Source organism: Myotis nattereri (assembly GCF_964212035.1).
Source record: "Myotis nattereri genome assembly, chromosome: 7".
Classification (NCBI taxonomy): Eukaryota; Metazoa; Chordata; class Mammalia; order Chiroptera; family Vespertilionidae; genus Myotis; species Myotis nattereri.
The window spans coordinates 56,078,121-56,101,472 of NC_138082.1; the positions used below are offsets into that span (position 1 = coordinate 56,078,121).

At 43.0% G+C, this 23,352-nt stretch overlaps 1 protein-coding gene and 1 pseudogene across 2 annotated transcripts in view; one reads left to right on the forward strand and one right to left on the reverse strand.

Annotated features, from left to right (window-relative positions):
• The window catches only part of TANC1 (tetratricopeptide repeat, ankyrin repeat and coiled-coil containing 1), a 237,453-nt gene that overhangs the window by 128,189 nt on the left and 85,912 nt on the right, over positions 1-23,352 (reverse strand). The window contains exon 4 of the mRNA XM_081095903.1: positions 4,025-4,225. Within this exon, the coding sequence (XP_080952029.1) occupies positions 4,025-4,225 (201 nt within the window). The remainder of the gene's footprint in view (positions 1-4,024; positions 4,226-23,352) is intronic.
• On the forward strand, positions 5,882-6,202 carry LOC308522423 (large ribosomal subunit protein eL42-like; annotated as a pseudogene). The gene has a single exon. The product of its transcript is annotated as a large ribosomal subunit protein eL42-like (transcript).

Consider the following 23,352-nt stretch of genomic DNA (forward strand, 5'->3'; position numbering starts at 1 on the left):
GTAGTCCTGCCTCTAAGCTGGGATCTCCAGTTTTCTACAAGAAACCCTCTAGCGCAGTGGTTCTCAACCTTCCTAATGCCGCGACCCTTTAATACAGTTCCTCATGTTGTGGTGACCCCCAACCATAAAATTATTTTCGTTGCTACTTCATAACTGTAATTTTGCTACTGTTATGAATCGTTATGTAAATATCTGATTTCAGGATGTATTTTCATTGTTACAAACTAAACATAATTAAAGCATAGTGATTAATCACAAAAACAATATGTAATTATATATGTGTTTTCCGATGGTCTTTGGCGACCCCTGTGAAAGGGTTGTTCGACCCCCAAAGGGGTCGCGACCCACAGGTTGAGAACCGCTGCTCTAGCGGGTGAGGGAGGGCGGGGCCTGGCAGACATGAACTCAAGGTCCAAGAATCAAAGGGCAGAATGACTTCCACTTTACAGCCTGTCTGCTTTGAGCTTTTCCGCCTTAAAGAAACAGACAGCCAGAGGGGTTTTCACAACTGCTACATCAGCTCTGTCAACAGAGACAGACCTGGAACTGGGAGCAGCAAAGGTGCAAACAGCCGGCAGGACCCAGTCCCCCCATACAGGCAATGACGAGAGAAAAGCAGCATCACCCACTTGTCACCATCTGCTGTCCCCACCATCAGCGTTTTAAAAGGCTGCTTCTCCTTCATGCAGTACCTTTGGATTGTTTCATAATGGGCCTGAAGTGACCTGGGAAATGTAATCCAGATAGAAAGTAACTAATGATGTTACTAATAAACAAACCACAGGAAATGGGCTTTGCTCTTCTCTGGAAGACAAAAGGATACATTACAAACATTAATGAATTCTTAATCCAGAAAGGCTTGCACTAGCCACAGAATTACTTTAATGGACCCTGGTCCTTGTTTTCATGACCAGAAAATGTATTTTTCCATTTAGAAAAAAAAACAACAACCCGAATTTGAAATACTCAGAAAACTGCATCTTTCAACTAGCAGTAAAAAATATATAAACAAATGGAGCAAGATAGGAGGACAGGAAATAAAAATAATAATTAGGAATCTAAGTGGAATGTAAGAAGCTCAGTCACGTAAAATGCAGGGTCACAGTACTGCAAGGTTAATGAAACAGTGTCTGGCCCAGAGTTCCCATGGCCCAGGAGCTAACCACCAACTGTACCCGTACACAAACTTTCATTAATATGGGCTGTGTGAGTGCCTATTACAGGGGTTTATGGAATTTGACCTTTGCCAGAATAAATAGTTTTGGTCCTTGACAGTTTCTTGATTAGCATCAATTAGTGAAGAGTTTCTATCCAAACAAGTAAAACAGGTTTGGTGGTGTGTGTGTGTTTTTTTTAAGCACCTTCTTAAAAGAGAAAGAAAGGGGTTTTGTCTTAAAGATAAGAACAACAGTCATCAAGGTAGTTTCAGAGCTGGATCTGAAAGATGACAGGATCCCGCTCAGGTGGAGGGCTCCACACCTGGGGCGCTGCACACACAGCACACCGTGATTGCTGTAGGGTTAGCAACCACGGGCTACCTTTTTAAATAGATGGCCGTTTTTACATCCAGTGCACGTGCACGACCATATGCCAGCTATTTTTACAGGCAGGTAGACCATCAGGGCTCTGGATAGTTTTCCAACAATATGGCTTAGACAGAAATCTGTGTGTAAGGCGCTGTGGGGAAAATGCTGTTTCTTTGTCTGATGGAGTCTGAGTCACTGCCATTGTTAAGCAAGCTTCTCTGCCCTTACCATTCCTTTTCGAATAAAAATGATGAAGAAAATAAAGCCGAGGTACCACTGGGAGACACAGATCTGGGCACGACACACGCACGGCTCCGCTGGAGAAGAACCTGCTGAGTGTGTTTAGTTAGCATTTGGGCCCACTTTTTCTAATATGGAGAATATTTCCTTCACTCCATGAAAAGGCTGAATGTTGCAGAACTACTTCCTTCTATTCATAAGGCCTTGCAAAGATTTTAGCAGAAGTAAATGTTGTCCCTACGGAGAAAAACAAACTCTTGAATATTTTCTCAAAACCAAAGACATGTCATGTGGTCAGGACACAGGACCAAGGCCTGTCAGGGACTTCTGCTGCTACCCAACGTCCCACCGAAGTGCCACTAACTAACCAAATAAATAAACTGTAACTGTGTGAGGTGATGGATGCATTCACTAGCCTGTATGTAATCATTTTCCAATACATACAGATATAAAGTTGTATGGATATGTGTCAGTTGTATCTCAATGAAGCTGGAAAAAACAAATGCAGTTAAAAAGAAGATTTAAGCCTGGCCAGTGTGGTTCAGTGATTGAGTGTCGCCCATAAACCAGGAGTGTCGATTCCCAGTCAGGGCACACACCAGGGCTGCAGGTTTAATCTCCGGTGGGGGGTGTGCCGGAGGCACCCTCTCCCTTCCTCTCTCTAAAATCAATAAAAATATATTTTAAAGGCAGGTTTAAGTCCTACTAAAACAAGAGTGAATTTGTTATTAATAATGAAACTATATCTGAAATGCAGTATCCCTGTCTCTCTCTAGTGTGTGCTTGTCCCAGGACTCAAGCAACAAGTCATCTGCAGTAGCACAGACCACGGGGAAACTGTCAGAACAATCCACTCTCTGCACTCGCCATTGCCCTCCACCGAGGTCCCTCAGGAGTCCAGATGGGCTCGAATTCTATTATCTATTTTATATAGATGAGGGATGCTTAGAGAAGACACCTGCCCGGTCCCTAACCATCAGACGTGGGAAGTGCATAAACACACGACTTCAGGGGCAAAGGACAAGCGATGTGGCTGATAAGAGGAAAAGTAAAGCACTGTGCAGAGTTTATAGAAAGGCAGGATGGAAATTGTGATTTAAAAGAAGAAATCTGCCAGAGATACAGCGGTTGGGGGAGGACAAAGAGAAGAAAACACATTCCAGGAATTTCCCCAAATACTGATAAACAGGTCAAATTCCTTGGCACAGGAAATCGCTTCATACCATAAAGGTCTCCAAGTTCCAGCGAATGACTGGGTTGTAAACAATGTTGTCCAAAATAAGAAAGTTCTAGAATCATCAACTATTTGGGACACTCACCAACTCATAGCGCCATTTCTAACAGTCAAAGCCTTAAAAGCTGCCTTCTTAATTTTACCTCCCCACAAACTGCAAATAGCCACTAAATAATTCTGAAATAATGCATAGGATATCAAGAAACACAAATATTGAGGAAGCCAGAAAAACAAACACAATTTTTACAGTCCGGGGCACATTTTAGACTAACTCCAAACACGTGACGTGTAGATGAGAGCATTCTGCACTGGCCCCATAATCAGGAAGGCCCAACCGTCCCACCCTCAGCAAACAAGTACTCAGCGAGCCTGAAAGAAGGTCAACGGACTTTTATGACCCCAGGTATCAGCATTTTGGAAAGGCTTTCCTCACATCTGATTCATAACCTCTCCAAGCTAAGTAACGTTGGGTTTGTATTGGCAATGTTAACTATAAAAAGTTGGTAAGCGTGAGGAAAGCGAAAAAGACTTTAACCAAATAATCCATCCATCCCATCCCTGCCACTTTACAAGTCTGAACAATTAAATTTTATAGCTGTTCAAATGCCAGATGATGTAATCAAAGAAAATACATCGGTGTATGACACTCGGTAGTAATAGCTGTTATCAGATTACATTTGCCCAAATCCAAAACCTTTAAATGCACCAGTGTGTTTAGATTAAAGTGTTCCCTAATTCATGAGCAAGAAAGCAACAAAATCGATGGCTAACGTTAATATTGATAACAAGATCTGGAATCTTTATAAAAGTCTAGCCTGGGTAATCAATATATTTTATATACAAGTTGAACTAAGAAAATGAATCTATTCATAATTCTTAAGATTTCCTTTTTTTCAGAAGTCATTGTACAAAGAAAAAACCTGCTCCCAGATTTCTTATAGGCACTAGTTTTGCTTAATTTCAATGCGTGTATTGCGTATATAACCAAGACCTTGGTCTGGGTGCTGTTCTGTTGCTTGCTTACCTGGGGATTTTTTGTTTGATCTTGATTGCACCGAGTGAGACTGTCTCGGCAGCAGAGGTGATGAAGGCAGTGACATGGAGACACCCTTGGCCAAGCTCACCCTATAGGTGTCCTCAGCCATAGGAAGGCTGCTCACAGAAAAGTCGCCACCAAGGCCAGAGGGCAGGCCTGGAGGGGAGGTCTCTGGACCAAAGTCACCTCCTGGAGTGGAGAAAGAAAACCTTAGGTTAGACCAGCCATCACAGGTGGAAGCAAATTTAATTCCTAGGAACTACATTCTTAGAATGTAATTCCCATAGAGCATATGTGTGTGCACTGAATTTTTTTAACAACTTTTTTCCCCTCTCTACCACTCTTAAGGACTTTTAACACGGTGAGAGAAACTTCAGGTTTCACCGCTCAAGCATCAATAAACTGCCCCCTACCCTTTTCTGCACCATACCAACTGGTCTGGTTTCATTCATAACGATGGGTTCAGAAAGCCACTAATCTCAGATTAGATCAAGGTCAAGTATGAATGACCCACAAGAAGATTTAATTTCAGCCTAAAGAAAGGGAGGGGGTTACATAGGTATCAATAGAATAGATTCAAACAAGATCCACTCCACAATTCTCTGGCCTCCTACCAGTTCTCTAAAACAAACAAAAAAAAAGTCCAAGAGAGTCTGGCCTACTTCAACATTCCTCCCCAGCTCTCTCATCTGACCCAGGTCACACGCCCCATGGCATAGGGTGGACCCTCCTATAACTCAACCAGCCCAAACCCTTCGTCCCGAGACCAGAACCATGGCTCACTTATTAAAGCAGGTTCTCCTTGGCATTCAGTCCCTAAATGAACTAAAGGACAAACAAGCTTACTGTTATGACATTAAACATTCTAGAGTAAGGAGATGCAAAGAAAAAATACTGAGGATGCAATTACAGTGAAGGGACTGCATATGTAACCGAGAAGAGAATATATAGGCCGGGACCAGCCTCACCAGAAACCGTCCCCATCCCCGCCCCAATCCAGGCCTCAAGCACTCAGACACAGATGCTTCTCCTACTGTCCCTCTTGCCCCATCAACTCCTCCCTGTCCCCCGCTGAGAAGCAACTGACGAAGTGCAGGCAGAGGAGGTAAGTCCTTATCCTGATGATTAAAAACATCTTTAACCTTTAAATAATATATGGAGAACTGGAAAGCTTTAGACAGTTTTCCACAAGCAAACTAGACTGACAAATGCTATCCAAGTGGCTCTCGTGACCAGTCCCTGCCAGCTCATGGGTGTCATCTCAGGAATGCAAACAGGTGCTGTGCCTGCAAGAATGGCGCCTGGTCACCTGATTTCTGGATGTTTAGCAAGAAACTCCGGGAGACAGAGAACCTGGAAAGCACTGAGGCCACAGCCCACAACCCCAGGGGGTTTACACACAAAGGACGTGAGGTGGGGCCCTGAAGAGGTGGCCCTGGGTCTCCATGTGGTGAGAAGAGAACCACCCTGCCCGTGGCTGCCCTTATGCCCCTATAGCCCCGTCCTGGGCAGTCAATGGCTGGGGGGTGCCTGACAGGAGCAGGCATGGTGACAGGCACTGTCTTTCCCACTCACACACGAATATTTCTGACCTATAAAAACAACAGCCCAGTAGCTCAGCAGTTGTGTGTCAACCTGGAGGTCACAGTTCCATTCCCGGTCAGGGCACATGCCTGGGTTGTGGGCTTGATCCCCAGAGTGGGGCGTGCAGGAGGCAGCCCATCAATGATTCTCTCTCATCAATGTTTCTCTTTCTCTCTCCCCCCCTCTCCCAAATCAGTAAAAATATACGTATTTATAAAAACAGCCCAGAGCTTCCTTTCCCTGCTGATAGCTCTCGCGGACATGGTGAACGTTCCTAAAACCCGCCGAACTTTCTGTAAGAAGTGTGGCAAGCATCAACCCCACAAAGTAACACAGTACAAGAAGGGCAAGGATTCTCTGTGTGCACAGGGAAAGCGGCGTTATGACAGGAAGCAAAGTGGCTATGGTGGGCAGACTAAACCGATTTTCTGAAAAAAGGCTAAAACTACAAAGAAGATTGTGCTGAGGCTTGAATGCGTTGAGCCTAACTGCAGATCTAAGAGAATGCTGGCTATGAAGAGATGCAAGCATTTTGAACTGGGAGGAGATAAGAAGAGAAAGGGTCAAGTGATCCAGTTCTAAGCTTCATATTTTGTTTGATTATATGACAATAAAATCATGGTATGTTCACTTCAAAAAAAAACCAGCCCAGATTTCAACTCCCTGAATTTGAATGGGAACACGAAATTAGGGAGAAATGCATCTACTGTGACAATACCAGAAATCAAAAGTAAAGCTCACTGCTGAGACAGGTTTATTTTCTTAAATACTTAGTATTCTCTAAGGTAGTAGTTCTCAACCTTCTGGCCCTTTAAATACAGTTCCTCATGTTGTAACCCAACCATAAAATTATTTTCGTTGCTACTTCCTAACTGTAATGTTGCTACTGTTATGAATCGTAATGTAAACATCTGAGATGCAGGATGGTCTTAGGTGACCCCTGTGAAAGGGTCGTTTGACAGCCAAAGGGGTTGCGACCCACAGGTTGAGAACCGCTGCTCTAAGGGGCTACAAGAGAAATTGGGGATTCGAGGCTAAAAGAGAATTGGCGTTTCCTAATTAGAAAAACTGCCCTAGAACCCTGTTTATATCAAGCAGTACAAATATTTTCATTAACTGCAAGTCTGGTGGGGAGTTTCCAAGGCATGCTGCAGCCACCAGGCCCTTCAGCCTTCGCACAGCTGCGCTCGGGCACTTTGGTTCCATGCGGTCGGCAATAACACGTGACTCAGAGATGACGTTTGGGAAGGACGGGTTTTCATTTCAAATTTAGTTTGAAATCGCACTGTAAGATCAGTCCCAAATATGTTGTTCAGTTGGTCTGTTTTGCAGACACAATGAGCGATCCCTAGCTTCCAGCTTCCTTTTATAAGAAAGGGAGAGACGTTTTACGTATGAACAGGAGGCACAAAGCACGCGGGGTGATCCAGTGGCTGAGAAGCTAAAGACAGAAGCTGTCGAGCCTGGTGCTTTAACTGCGCGAGGGCAAAGGGGTTCAGGTCAAAGTCAGCCTGGCAAGCGCATCACAAGGAGGCAGCCGACGCCAGGCAGATGGCGAGGCTCTCTCAGGGGCATCCGTGAGAACTATACGATATGGTCTGCGCAACAGAAACCAGCATTTCTCCGCTGATTTAACATTCCTCAGCAGATGCTTATTAAAGCAGTTTAGGAGGAATTAAAAGCATGTCACGGCAACGACCAGCAGGGCTGGCACATTTCTTTGAGGCTGGCATCCATGTTTTTGTTGTAGCTGTGATCTGTGTCATTCCCTCCTCAATAAAGTGATGGGAAGCACACTTCATGTCGCTGCTGCAGAAAGGCCCAGCAAGGGAGGATGGTGCATCCTCTCCCGCATATGAAAACCACGATGTCCACCACAGAGGATGTGCCAGGCCTCCTCCCGTTCCACCGGCAGGTGTTTCCCGTGGAACATTTACACCCTCGGCCCGAGATGCTGGTAATCCCAGAGAGCACTGGTCCAGTCATTGTTTCACAGGCAGGAAGCTGGAGCATGGGGGTTAACCATGACGAGAAGGTTAGGGCTTCCCCCCCCCAGTCTCCCCAACCAGCCAGCTCAGGCTGTGATGTACCCACTACCCTACACGATTAAGAACTTTACTTGGGGGGCGGGGGGGGGGGGGGACAGGAAATTCTCCTAAACAGACATGCTTTTGAGTGAGTTAAATCTGTAAGGCAGGGGTGGGGAACCTTTTTTCTGCCAAGGGCCATCTGGATATTTATAACATCATTCGTGGGCCATTCACAATTATCAGCTTAAAAACTAGCCTGCTATATTTGGTCAAACATTTAATTAACTCACCCCTAATGCCTGGGCAGGGCCAGAGCAAATGATTTTGAGGGCCTGCAGACCGGACATTCCCCACCCCTGCTATAAGGGGTCGCACATTTTTGCTATACAGGTCACATACAGTCTGTCATTTACACACACACACACCCCTTTCTTATTTTAAAATCGTCAAAATTCTCTGATTTCCAAAAATAAAAGGCTAGAAAGGGCACAGGGCATAAGGTTCTTCCTATTTGTAATAAACATAAGTAAATACTCACAAACATACACACAAAGACCTGCAAATCCAAGTCACAGTTCGCAAAGATAATGGAACTATCAAAGGGGAGAAAGCATCCAATTAGGCGTTTTAAACTGGCAAAAGTGGGTTTTGATAATAGTTCATTTTATTTCCTGCCCCCGCCCCCCCCCCCCCCCCCCCCCCACACACACATTTACAGACTGTGAAAAGGGATATAAATGCACAATGAGAAGGAATGGGAATCTGGGAGATAATGCATGCTTAAAGGCGGCTATGCAGAATGCCGGGCCCAGCCCTACAGATTAAAGTGCACGGAGTGCGGGATTAGAGGAGGCTTTAAAGAACGAGAGCAATGGAGCCAGAGAGATGAAAGCAAAAGCACATTTCAGAAAGACCCAAGAAAGCCAAGGGTGAGCTCAGACATTCAGGTAAATAGGTCTGCAGATGCAGGAAATAAGGTTTCCATTTATTGTGCTGTTGAAGTGGCCAGGTGGAGGAGGGGAAATGGAGGCTCTGAATAGAAAGAGAAAAGATGTCTGTGTCGCCAGTTCCAGAAATCGGGGCTTGGGCGATACGCTTAACTGGGGCATTAAATGTGTTAGGCATCTCTTACACCGTCCCTGCCCGGGAGTGCACTAATGTTTCTTAAACATATTTTCCAACATAAGGTTTTATAACCATATAACTCACATTTATTTACAGAAACCCAGAAAATTGGAAAAGACTTCCTCCCACAAGATCCAATATCATTTTCAGGGACTTCGGAAGGCACTCTCTGAGACGGAAAGCACTTTAAACCATTTTACATCTTATAGGATCTCCCCAAGTATCCAGCCAGACGGATTTTGTTCATGCGCATTTTCAAAAAAAGAACGATTAATGTTTCTGAGAAAGCAATTTTCCAAAATATTATTCACACAGTTGTGACTAATTCCCAAACAATACTGCTAAAAGGCAACAAAGCAGCAAACCCCCCAGAACACAGAAAGACCTGGTCAATAGGACAAGTTTAGCCTTTTGTCTTCAAAACTTGACCAAGTGGGTTCTAAACAGAAATCAGTACATACTATCTTCACCGTTCATTCTTAATACTCAATGTTACAGAACCAAATGTACTTTATATCCTGAAACAGAGGATGAGGAAACGGGCTGGCTTTTCTTTCCTCTGATTGCTGAAGTTTTCCCCTAAAGGCGTGTCATCATTTAGAGTTGCTGAGTTTTAAGAATACAGGAACGCAGAAAAACCCCCACTCCCAAGCCCCGGAGGGGTACCCTTAAAAATAAAAAACATGGTTTCTTTAGACATACTATGTGTTGGGACAGGGTTTCAGGCTCTTCATATCTATGCTCTCCTGTCCTCCCAACCACCCCATGCAGTAGGTGCCAACCTTATGCCCCTCCTTCAGTAAGGACACTGAGGCCCAGAAAGCATCCAGTACCTTGCCCGAGGACCCTGGCGCACGGCAGAGTTGAACTTGAACCCAGGCAGTCCCATCCGGAGTCCATTCTCTCTCTCGGTAACGCTGCCCTGCGAAAAGGCTACTGACATAGGCCTTTCACCATGACGCCGTTTGTGTATTTAATAGGGAAAACCAAAAATAGTATATGTAGGTCTGTCTACACGCAGTACTGGGCCACGCAGGGAAGAAGCTGTTCCCTCATCTGTTCTCACTTCTCGTGCTGGCTGGTTAATTAGCCCCACGGCGCTCCTGGAACACTCCATTTGGGAGGCGCCCAGGCCCCGCGATCGTTAATTTCCTTTCAGTCACACCTTATGCTGTTACCATACAAGCGAAGTGGATCCGAGATAGATGTTTAGTCATCGGGCACCCTAAATAGTTTCTTCTCGTTTCACTGTGTACTGTAATTCCTTAACTCTTGCCGTCTTTGGGGCCTGCCCCCTCTGCCCGGGTGAAGGCAGCAAATGCCACTCCTGACACACAGAACAAAGCATCCTGCCACTCTGCCTGGCCCGGGTGAAGGAAGCAGTGAGGCAGCAACCTGCAGGGTTCATCCTGAACGGGCGTGGAACTCATTATTCTACGTTTCCTCATCAGAGGTGTTCGATACCCGGGTCCTATGGGACCCACCACACTCAGATTCTGAGACCTGCCAGGCCCGCTGCTCCCACACATGAGGGGCTCCCCGAGGGCACAGAAGGAAGCCCGTGTCCTTCCAGGGAGGCTGTCCCGACTGGTCTGGGGTACGGCTCAGGCCTGGTCCTCAAAGCCCCCCGGGGGATTCTCATGTGCAGCTGGGGTGATAACCACGGACCCAAGAAGGTGGTCAGAAAGGTGTGTGCTCCTATCACAAGACAAAGAGGTGGGAGAGGTGCACAAGGAAAGGAACTTGAGGGAATCCTCAACCATCCGACTATTAAAATAAAAGCTTCCATTATTCGAACGGCACATTCCTTGAGTGTATGGATGTATTCCTGTGGGTACCTGTATGCATGCACAAGCACACATGCTGTGTTTATATATAAAAATATACGTAAACATTCACACAGGCACATGCAGGAAGGGCTCTAGAAGGGCACACGGGGAGCCAGGGGCTGCCTCTGGGAACAGGAGTGTGCATGAAGGTATGCGCTTTTCTGTGGTTGACATCTTTTCTATGTGCACACACTGCCTATGAATATTTTAGATTTACATGGGACTGAGCCATGTGTAGATGTGAAGATGTTAAGCCTAAACGGGCCACCTGCTATGGCCTGACTTGGCAAGTGGCTAAGTGAAGTTCTATTCTACACAGACTGTGATCTGATGAGACCTATGCTCTTTCAATGAAAAGCCAAAACCCCTCCCCAAAAACAGTAAGTGGTGGGAGACTGAGGCAACTTAGCTTATTAGCGAAGGGAACGGAAATGTCTTCTTGAAAACCCAAAGAAAGAAGATTGAGAGAAAAACTCGGTAGACTGCGTGGCACCCGCAGTAGCTCGTAGGGCAACATGGCCTCCACATCTTCCCTATGGTGTTTCCTTTTGGATTACTTTACCTAGAGCAGCGGTTCTCAACCTGTGGGTCGCGACCCCTTTGGCAGTCGAACGACCCTTTCACAGGGTTCACCTAAGACCATCCTGCATATCAGATATTTACATGACGATTCATAACAGTAGCAACATTAGGGTTATGAAGTAGCAGTGAAAATAATTTTATGGTTGGGTCACAACATGAGGAACTGTATTTAAAGGGCCAGAAGGTTGAGAACCACTGACCTAGAGGTTACACTACGATTAAAGAGGAGCAAAGAAAAGGCAATAGCTAAATTAGGATCCACATTTCAGACATGAAGAGTAGAATTAACACTACAAAAAGTCCTCAGTGCCCCAGCTGGTTTGGCTCAGTCGAAAGAGCATCAGCGGACTGAAGGGTCCCCGGTTATAGTTTCCGGTCAAGGGCACATGCCTGGATTGCAGGCTCGATCCCCAGTAGGGGGTGTGCAGGAGGCAGCCGATCAATGATTCTCTCTCATTGTTGATGTTTCTATTTCCCTCTCCCTTCCTTTCTGAACTCAATAAATAAATAAATATATACATCTACATATATACATATACATATACATATACATATACATACATATACATATATATATATATATATATGTCTTCAAGCTTGAGGCAGTCTCCCCAGGATGCAGAAAAGGGGTCAGTTTTATAATGTGAGAAACTATTATAAATATGGAAAACACAAGGTGTTTCTGAGAAGAAATAAGGATATAAGTTAATTTTTAAAACTCAAAGAAAACTTTTTTGAATTGGGTTTTGCAGATGTAAAAGGACCCACCATGCTCTAGGCCAGTGGTTGGCAAACTCATTAGTCAACAGAGCCAAATATCAACAGTACAACGATTGAAATTTCTTTTGAGAGCCAAATTTCTTAAACTTAAACTATATAGGTAGGTACATTGTTATTAACTTAATTAGGGTACTTCTAAGGCTTAGGAAGAGCCACACTCAAGGGGCCAAAGAGCCGCATGTGGCTCGAGAGCCGCAGTTTGCCGACCACGGCTCTAGGCAGTTTCCCTGAAGGGAGACCCACACCTGGACTCACCCTGGCAAAACCTGATGGCTTAAGAAAAAATTATCACCAGCATCCAGGTAAGTATATCGTTTTTAAAAAATTAATGGGCTACGAAACCACAGAGACTCCCAAAGGAATCACCCACCTAACCACCCTCAGACTTCTTGTATTAGTTCCCAGGGCTGATGTAACCATAAACTGGGTGTACCCTCACACTTCTGAAGACTCGATGTCCAAAACCAAGTTGTTGGCAGGGTCCATGCTCTCTGTGAAGGCTCTGGGGGAGAATCTGGCCCATGCCTTTATCTTAGTTTCTGGTGGTCAGTCTCTGCCTCCACCACCACGGGAATTCTTCTCTGCTAAGGGTGTCAGTCATAATGGATTAGGGCTCACCCTTACCGGCAGGAGCTCATCTACACCTACAAAGACCCCACTTCCAAATAAGGTCACTTTCACAGGTGCTGAGGGTTGGGACCTCAAAGTTACCTGTTTTTGGAGGACACAGCTCCACCCACAACACTTCTCCAACACCAAAAGTCACAAGTCCAAAAAACAACACCTATGAAACTTGAGGGGGCAAACAGCATGATCCAACCAAGTAAAACCGAACCAAGCTTTCTAGTAACTGCAATGTCAACTGAAAAACATTCTCAGATGCTCAAAGGCTCAGAAAATACATGCTCAATTTAATCCTTCTGGAGAAAAATGTTACCTAAGAAGCTAGTTTAATTACTCAACAGTGGGGACATTATGATTTTAAAAAGACAAGTAAACTATAACCCAAGCCCAGCCTTCAAACGCTTCACTCAACTGTCCCCTTCGGCCCCCACTCCCTCCTCCTGCGGGAAGTGTGTTTTCCGAACAATAGCCTTCACCCCATAGGGCAGAAAGGGCCTCTTACTTTATCTGGTGACCTCTTCAAACAATAGCGCCCAGTGCCAGAACTTGTTTTAACAATGGCTAACGTTTTTCACAGGCTTTAAGTGAAAAATCCAGGTTTGAACCCAGGCCGTCAGAATTTCTCATCATGGAATCACATTGGTCTGCCTCCCCATGCCATGTGGATCCCTTAACCACGGTGTAGACCAAGCACAGAGTACTGCTTGGTGCTTAAGAATTTTTGACTATCATCTACAGATAATTTAGCAAGTCATGTTTCTCTGAATGATACTCATCAGGAACATTCTGTCATATTGGACACGCTGACATTTTGGGGGTGGAAAAATAAGTGGAGGGAAATGGCTTTTAGAACAATACCGTAACCAGTACACCACCCCCTCACTAACTACTCAAATCCACACTCTGGCAGTCCCGTCAGCAAAGCTGGCTGCCAACAGGCCTCCTTACAAGAGAAAGAGAGAATAAAAGGGAGCTGCTGCCATTTATCGTATTTCAACCCCTTACAAGGAAAATGGGATCTATAAACATTTGGGGGGAAACGCCTCAAAGCTTCTAGGCAGCATTTAAAGTTTCTTCCCCAGAAAAACACATTAAAAATGCAATACAACCAATTCCAGAAAGAAGCAGCCTAAATCCATTGTGTACATGTGGCTATTTCACAAGATCCTTTTCAGGCCTGCATTGCGGAGGCAGGGAGTGGGGAGAGAATGAGATGACTACACTTTCTGCCTCTGTCATTTTATTTGCTGTATTTCTCCTCCAGCATCACCACCACAAATAAAAATAAAAATAAACCACTGCTCAGTTGCTGAAACAGCAGCCTCAATGACATGCCGGGTAAGATATCTTAGCAACAATGTCAATATTGTCTCACCACAGCTGACCGTATTAACATTCCACTCTAATTGTGATTTCTCAAATATAAAGCGGAATGCGAGCTACTCACTTCATTCATTCTCTGAGTTTCACTCTGGGAAAATCGCCCTCTAACATTTTCCATGCAGTTGCATGGAAAGCAAACATCAGAATTGTATCCAATAGCTATTAGTTTTTGTGTGTCTAACTTGCGAGTGTGACAATAGCAAATGTTGACGAGGAACCGGCACAAACACAAGAACCGAATAAGACAGACTGACAAACGACTTAGATCAAATAGCGTCCCTTGTCATTGCGGTAATGGAATCCTTTCACTCATCTGCTTGGACATCTATATTTAAAATTTATCTTTCCAGGCTGCGAAGAACAGGGTTTACTGGGTAAAGCGGGGAGCTCTTTCCCCTGAGTGTTTTCAAAGTCACACATACACACTCCTCTGCCATGGCTGGCTGGGGCTGGCCCTGCATGCACACAGGAACAAAGAGCACGCCAGAGGCTCCCAATACTGGCTACTCGTTCAAAAACCTTTTTTTTTTTTTATTATTAGTTAAGGTATTACAAATGTGTCCTCATCCGCACCATTAACCCCCAACCTCCCCCCAACCCCCGCACACTCATGCTCCCATCCCCCTGTTGTCCATGACCATTGGTTTGGCTTATATACACGTATACAAGTCCTTCGGTTGATCTCTTCCCCTTACCCCCGCCCTCCCCTACTTTCCTTCTGGGGATTGACAGTCTGATCGCTGCTTCTCTCAAAAACCATTTTAAACAATACAGAAGAGTAGGCCTCACTGCTGGTGAGTGAGTCAGGAGGCCTGATGGGAATCTGAGTCACAGTAGCTCCAGTAAACCGGCCAGGTTTCGGAATCACCAGAAACTACTAGAGCCAGTGCTCGCAAAGCCGAGGCAAAGAACCCCACACCTGTCATGCACACACACTCTGTGCAGAACTCTGCTAAGGAGTCCTGCACTCAGGGCTCACATTCCTCCTCTCGCACCCCTCCCCCCGCCCCTGCCCCACCCAGTACACACGTGCCCTCCTGGACTGTGTACAGCCACTGTCCCTCAGCACTCCGCTAAGACCCGCTGGCTGTCCCGCAGCCTCTGCGCCATCTACAGCAGCTGAAGTGGCCAACGAAACAAAGTTAAGACGCCACCATTTACTAACGCCTGGGAAGGAGGGTCAAGGGGTGGAAAAGCAAAGAAGCCAAAATGGCACAGAAATTGCCATAAATTATAATAATAGCAAACATTTATAAAACGTTTACTATAATCCGGGCACTGTTCTAAGTACTTTGTGTCTCACTGAATCCTCAAGACAGCCAACAATCCTAGGAAGTTGGTACTGATAGCATCCCCATTCTACAGATGCAAAAACTGAAACAGTGAGATGAAGCAACCTGACCTAGGACTTGAACCTAAGCAACCTGGCTGCTGTACTGTCCTGCACACAGGCTTTGGAGACAGAGAGACAAACGGGTGAGATCCTGGCTCTGCCACTTGGTAACTGTGTAGTCTTAAGCTAGTTCTTTAACCTCTATTGATAAGCTATTGATTGTGTGCGGTAACTATTCATAAGCATTTAACATGATATTTGATGTACAGTATACACTCCAAGAGCAACCTTTTACTAGTACTGCCATATTTTCTCCCAGGGGATCCACTTCCCGGTGAATCCAACTTTTAACTATAAAAAAACTCCCAAAAGAAATTGAAATATTTGTATATTTTATTTCCTTGATTAATGGGCATTTCCCAAAACCAAGGATACCATGTGGTAAAGGCAAAACAAACAAATTCCCTACATTATCATGCCTGAAGCCTAAAAAACAAAAGCCTTCATTTCATTTGACCTATATGATTACTAACTTACACAGAGATTATTACCTTCATTTTATAAGGCAAGAAAACTGAAGTTCAGAAAATGAAACAGCTTGTTTAAAGAGAGCAAGTGGGTATGTTCAAACTGGACTTTTACTAAGTTTTCTGAAGGCAAACCAGCAGAGTGCTTATTCATGTTTAAGATGCTGTTTCCATAAACCAGAGGGATTTGGGGTATGATTTGGGGAGTCCAGTAACCATGGTAACAATTTCATGGATGGAGGGAGAGAAACTCCAGAATTCCTAATCTTCAGAATCTTAGAGCTAAAGACTCGGAGCTCTAAGAGGTTTAATCAGATTAGCAGCACCGAAACTCTCACACAGCAGGGACAGAAAGCTGACCCCCCTGAAATAATGATCTGTAACCCCTCAGTCAGTTTTCAACATTGAACTTACAGAATAAAAACAGAATCCTTCACTAATTCTGTCAAAAATCAAGGATCCCTTCAATGACTTTTTTAAGGTTTGATAACTCAAAATTAAACATGACATGCTTGACTTGCTTAGAACTCTAGCTAGTAGACGATCAAAGGTTAACCTTACCAAAATATTAAAACAGCTGTCAAACCTGAGAGAAAAATAGGTTAAATGAACAGGCAGGACAGAGAAATTCAAATCTTTACTTTTGACAAATACTTATATATCAAACACTGCTGCCAAGCATGGATTGGAGCACTTGATAAATATTAACTCATCTAATCCTCAGAAGTGACCCATGAGTAATTTACTCAGGTTGACACAGCTGGTGAGCTGTGGAGCCCATCTACAGGTCCAGGCAGGATGGTTTCAAATGACCAATAAACATTAAAAAAAATGTGTTTGAATTCATTCTAAAGAACTGCTTAATTAAAACAATAAGATACAATTTTCCCCTATCACACTGGCAACGATGAAATAGTTTGATTATAACCATGTGAATAAACATGTGAATAAACAAACATTCTCACATGCAAAAGATGGAATTGTAAATTTAATGCCCCCTTTTTAAAGGGCAATTGGAAGAAATCTAGGAAAATTATAAATGAACACATGTGTTAACCAACAGTTCCTCTTACAACTATTCTCATGAAAGCAAAGGCAGTATATATACAAAGGGATTCACTGAGGTATTGATTGCAATGATGACAACAAAAATGATACAATCATCAACAGGGAGATAATAAATTATAAAATATTTGTCCAATATAATACTGAGCAACTTTTTAAAAACCTACATATTAGTATGTGCTAACATAAAAAAATGTATAAACATGCATTCAATCAACACAGTAATTTGCAAAATAAAACACACCGTATGGTCTATGTGGGTTTTCTTAAGGATCTATACTTGTGTATATGTGTGTCTGTGTACACATACAGGGTGGGGCAAAAGTAGGTTCACAGTAGTATCCAGTTTCAAATACAATAATCTATAGTAATAAAAATGTAATATGCTAATTAGACCAGACGTCCTTCCAGACAACCTTCTGGACAAAGCCGCAGTGTCAGGGGCCGAGCCCCTTGTGCAAATTTCGTGCATCGGGCCTCTAGTAAGTAAAAATTCAAGAATAAACTGTTTCACGTACTCACAAGTGTAAACCTACTTACAAAACCATTTATTCTTGTTTTATTTATTAATTACTGTATTTGAAAGTGGATACAACTATGAACCTGCTTTTGCCCCACCCTGAAAGATCAAATAAGAAAACATTAACATGAATTGCCTTTGGGAAGTGAAAGGGAAAGCAGAAAAGAAATGGGGATGGTGTCTTTACTTTTAATACTACTGCATCTCTCTCTCTCTCTCTCTCTCTCTCTCTCTATATATATATATATATATATATATACATATATATATATACATATATACATATATATATATATATATATATATATATATATTGATTTCAGAAAGGAAGGGAGAGGGAGAGATAGAAACATCAATAATGAGAGAGAATCACTGATCGGCTGCTTCCTGCATGCCCCCAACTGGGGATCGAGCCCACATCCCAGGCATGTGCCCTTGACCAGAATCAAATCTAGGTCCCTTCAGTCCACAGGCTGATGCTCTATCCACTAAGCCAAACCGGCCACGGCTGCATTGCTCTTTTTAATTTAACTATTACAGGTACGGTGTTTGAATGGCTCTACAAAAAATAGGATGGATTTATAATGGTGTCAAGGACACCCAACAAAAATGGGCTTTAAGATACAGAAATGGAACTAGAGCTATTACTCAAAGTGGCTGAATCTAGATTAAGACCTTCCTTGTAAGCATTTCAGAAATAATTCTTGGGGGTTGGGGGGGGGGGAAGAACAGCAACAACAAACCATCAAAATAAATATCCCTGGAGAGAGAAATTATAAATATAAAGGAAATCTAGTGTCTCCTATTCCAAGGATGTTTTCCTTTATATTCACTCAGTGCGAAAGATAAAAATCAGGAAGCCAACCAGAGACACAGTAGAAACTGAACTAGTCTAGAATCAAAAACAACGCTTCGATCCCATCTTTGCTTGAGCTACATGACCTGAGGCAGTGGCTCAATGTCTCTTTTCCAAATATTCCTCAAAAAGATGAAGATACTGAACTCAATTTCTAAACTCCTTCTAAATCTAAAACCTCTTATTACTTTATCTTAGTTTAAAATAATTTCTACCCATAATAATATGAAAATATAAGCTGTGGATAAAAAAATCTGTACACTGAAAAATACAGTAACTAAGGCCTTGGCTGGTGTGGCTCAGCTGGTTGGCGGTCATCCTATGCACCAAAAGGTTGCCAGTTCGAGTCCTAGTTAGGGCACATGCCCAGATGATGGGCTCCTTCCCCAGTAGGGGTTGTGCCGAGACAGCTGATCAATGCTTTCCTTCTCTCTCTCTCTCTCTCTCTCTCTCTCTCTCTCTCTCTCTCTCTCTAGTCAATAAAAACATCTTTTAAAAAATTTTCTCTTTTTAAGAAATACATGTAATTGAGATGCTTCACTGTCTGGAACTAGCCCTGCCTTCAGTCAGGAACTTGCCAGGAGCTACTTCCAGCGCAGCCAGGAAGCAGGAAGCACTGAGTCCTTCTGGCGGTGCTCAGAGGCAGGATGCTCTCAAATGCTGTGGAGAACCAGACAACTCGTTTGGATGTGTTTTATGCTTTTATCCTGGTTTCTCTATAAAATAAATGTCTAAATATAAGCAGGCAGACTAGGAGATCTCAACCCTCAGCACAAGCACAATTTCAAAAATGCAGGACGCACTTCTACCCATTGAAGCCAGGCAGTTTCACTATGAACAACTGAACGAAAATTCCTGTGTGTGTGACTTTATAAGAAAACCCCACGACCACACAACACCAGGAGCAACACTAGGAAAAGGCAAGAGCCTCATAGGTTCCCATCAGAAAAAAACATACAAAGACATAAGACAATCATTGAAGAGAACATGTACATGGGCATTCGATAATCAAAGAAAAGAGGTCTATCCATCTCAAAGAAATGTGAATGAAAAACAAATACAATGTGAACTGAAAACAAACACTTTTTTTTTGTTTTTGTTTTTTTGAAACATATTTTATTGATTTTTTACAGAGAGGAAGGGAAAGAGATAGAGAGTTAGAAACATCGATGAGAGAGAAACATTGATCAGCTGCCTCCTGCACATCTCCTACTGGGGATGTGCCTGCAACCCAGGTACATGCCCTTGACCGGAATCGAACCTGGGACCTTCCAGTCCCCAGGCCGATGCTCTATCCACTGAGCCAAACCGGTTTCGGCAACAAACACGTTTTAATCTATAAAATTAGCAAGATTACAATCCACAAATGCCCAGTACTAGCAGGAGCCATGCAAGCAAGAGCCATGCAAGTAGGCATGCTCACACACTGCTTACACAGGCGGCGACCAATACAATCCTAGGAAACAATTTGGCAAGAGGTGTGATGAGCTTTTGAAAAGTTTGTTTCCTTTCACTATTACTTCCTTGCCTAGAAATATTGCACTAAAATAATCAGATTTGTACAAAGATATTTATGTTACATACTTTTTAATGAATGAGAAAAACATGGAAACAATTAAAATGCACCCAAACAAAATCACGGTATATTGGTACAATAGAGTATTAGGTATTTTTCAAAGACATTAAAAAGGATAAGCAAAAGTAAAAAACTATCTTGGGTTTCTGTTTTGTTTTTGTTTTACTCCTAGCAGTATTTCCCAAATTTTCTCCAGTGTGCACGGACTACATCGGGCATTGATTCAAAGATCCATATATATTCTCACTTTAACATTTCCCAAACCAAAATGTATCTAATAGTTGGTGGCAGGTGAGAATCGCTATCGGCCAGGCAGCGGCTGCATGGGGCGGTCACTGACTGTGCGAAGCCAGGTATTACCTCTGGTCGAGTAACTAGACAACTGTAACCCCTTTCAGGTTTCAGTCAACAAACCACTTAAGGTCCACTCCGGAAAGAATAAGAACCTGGATGTTATCTGAAAGCCTTCCATTAAAGCCTCCTTTTGAAATCATCAAAGGATGGCATCAAACTGACAGAATGGACGTCTGCAGCTTGGAATAGTGTCCAGGAGAAAACAGTGAAGACCTCAGGAAACACGGCAGCGCCAGTGCGCTCACCGGCAGATGGTGCAGTGTGGGGAATGGATATTGATATAAAAAGGGTTTAGAAGAATAGGTTTCTGCATATAAATTTAAAATATCTCAACCAACTTATTTCATTTACATTTTCCCTGCTTTATGGAAAAATTGAAATATGTAAGAATAACTCTAAAAAAAGGAAATCTTCAGTAGTATACAAAATATTTTAAGTAATCAAGTATTGTCAGTTTGACAGTTACATCTTCCTTAGTAGTACATAAAATAGTGTGTTTTATAATCAATGAAATAAGGTATTACATTTATAATCAGAATAATAAAGACAAGTGCTATGGGCTGAATTGTGCGTGCCCCTCCCCCCAATCCTATATTGAAGCCCTACCCCTCAATGTGATGGTATTAGGCATATGGCCTTTGGGAGGGAATAGGCCGAATGAAGTCATGAGGGTAAGATTATGAGAAACACCAGAGAGCTTGCTGTCTCTCTCTGCCCGTGAGGACACAGGGAGAAGGAAGCTTTCTGGCAAGCCAGAAAGGACCTTTATCAGAAGCCAACCATGCTGACGCCTTTTCAAACTTGCATGCTCCACGACTGCGAGAAAATAAATCCCTGTGTGTAAGGCACTCACGCTATGGTACTTTTCATGGTAGCATGAACTAAAACAAAAATAAAAATACTTTTAATATCTGGTACTTGAAAAAAAACATTTTCAACATTAACTCTGAAGTTACTTAGAAAGTTTGCTTACAGTTGGGTGGGAACACACCAACCCTTACAAAAACATAAAGCATTAAAAAACATATCAGCTTTAAATGTTAAGATCTGGAGTAAAAACGCAATCCTCAGCATGCCGGCAGTGTTCAGGTGGCTCCCTCCCATCCTTAACCTGGAGTTTGCATCCGGGCTCTCAGCCTCTGCTACAAGCCAGTCCACGGTCTATAAAAACTCTAGACAAGTGCCCAAACCATTGCAGCCACCTATATGCACGTCCTGTATCAGAACCATACTCACTCCATCACCGGTGCTTTGGGACTGTCTCAGGGCACAAAGAGTCTCATCATGTACCAAATCTAGCAGTTTGATGTCCCCAAACTTTCTGAAAAATGGTCAACTCTCTGACACAAATAAACTATAAGGGAGTAAAGAATTAAAAACCGGCTACTTGGGTCCTGTTTTATTTTTACTCCTAAGATAGTGCTGTGGTCCCAGAACATAGGACAGGAATCTGAGTCTACGTTGGTAGCTTTGATGGCGGATGTGTCATAACTGGCCTGCCACCAAAGGGGAGAGGATGTGGGGTAAAGAGAGCAGAGAGACGCAGATCCCACATTCTAACTCCATGGTTTCAGATGTGGAAAAGGGTCTCTCAATTTAATGCTCAACCTAATGGTAGGGCAACCCAACTCGTTACCCACGATGGCCATCCTACACCGGACAAGCAAGGCTAATGCCCTTATCAATGACCCTTCAGAGGAATAATAAATGCAGATCATTCTCCATGGAGAAAAGAAGTCAATCTAGGTAAAAATCTTCAGTAGACCACCTCCCCTCACAGAAACTATACTTGCCTGTGGATTCTATAAAATCAAGTTTCTTTACATTTCTGTAAAACAGAAATAAAACCATGGAATTCTCCTTTAAGGAAATGAAAATAGGTCACATGAAAATTCAAATTGCAAGGTGTTTTTTTTTTTTTTTTATGGGAATTAAGAAGCTACCCATGACAAAGCTCTTTGAAAACTAGGTCTATACAAAATACGACCATTGTTTTTTTGTTGTTGTTTTTTTACAGAAAAACAGCTTTAATGAAAACAATTATTGGTGAAAATTAGATTTGACTGAAAAATGAACTCTGAATTGTTTGTTTATATTTCCCTGTTAAGTTGCATTTCCTATTGCATTTACAAATATACATACAAAACCATATGCAAGTAAGTAAGGGTTGTTTTAGAGTTTCGCCACATCCTCTATGAAGATTCGGATAGGCTGCGACTTGCTTGAGGTCTTCTTGGCCATAAAGGTGGAAGATCCAGGGTGAGCCTTGGTTTCACCTTCTTCTCGGTCCAGAGCTTTCTCTAATTATGTCTCTCCTAGGAGACAGGCAGCACAGGAAGGAGCAGTTTGGGCCATTATATGTAGGTGTCTGATACCCTATAAATGCTCAGGAAGTATTGGCTCCCTTCCTTCTCTCTTTCATCCTTTCGATTTCCCTCAAGCCTGTGGGGAAGCTACAAAGAGAATGGGGGACAGGTGCTTCCACATATAAAGACCTTCATTAACTAAAAATGTGTTGAGATGAAACACCCCAGAAACTTTATAAACTATACGTTGAAATCTATTGTTAAAGCTGCTCTCTGGCTCCTGAAATCCCTTGAGCAAGGGAAAAACAGGCCTTTTCGTTTAACTTCACAAAGAAAAAGGACAAAATACAAGTAAGTACCTGATATAGACTAAAAGGTAAAATGAATGGTTTTCAAAGTATAAACCTCCATACAACAAACAGTTCAGCGATTTCCCACTTTTGTTATGAGGGAAAGGGTACCTATAGCAGAAGAGCCTTTAGTATCCAAAGTTGACGGCAGAATCGGTATTATGAAGTGGGAAATCATGGAAAGAAGCTTCTAGAACATCACTCTTTTGCCTGCAATAACTCCCGCTTTCTCTTCAACAGAGAAGGAACAAAAAGTTTTAGGAGGGTTTTGTTTGTTCTTTAAGGAGCCATGGTATTTCCTCAAGAAAGCCAAGCTGTACTGAGTATAGAGGAAGCCAGATGTCAAGGGAGACAATGTTACAAAGATGTTCTCTTATTTAACCCAACAGCATCCCTATAAAATAGCTTGGCTAAATTAAGAGATTTGTGTACGTTCAAATAAACTGGGATGTTATCAAGCCGGGATTAGAATCTGTACCTTCTAATTCTAAA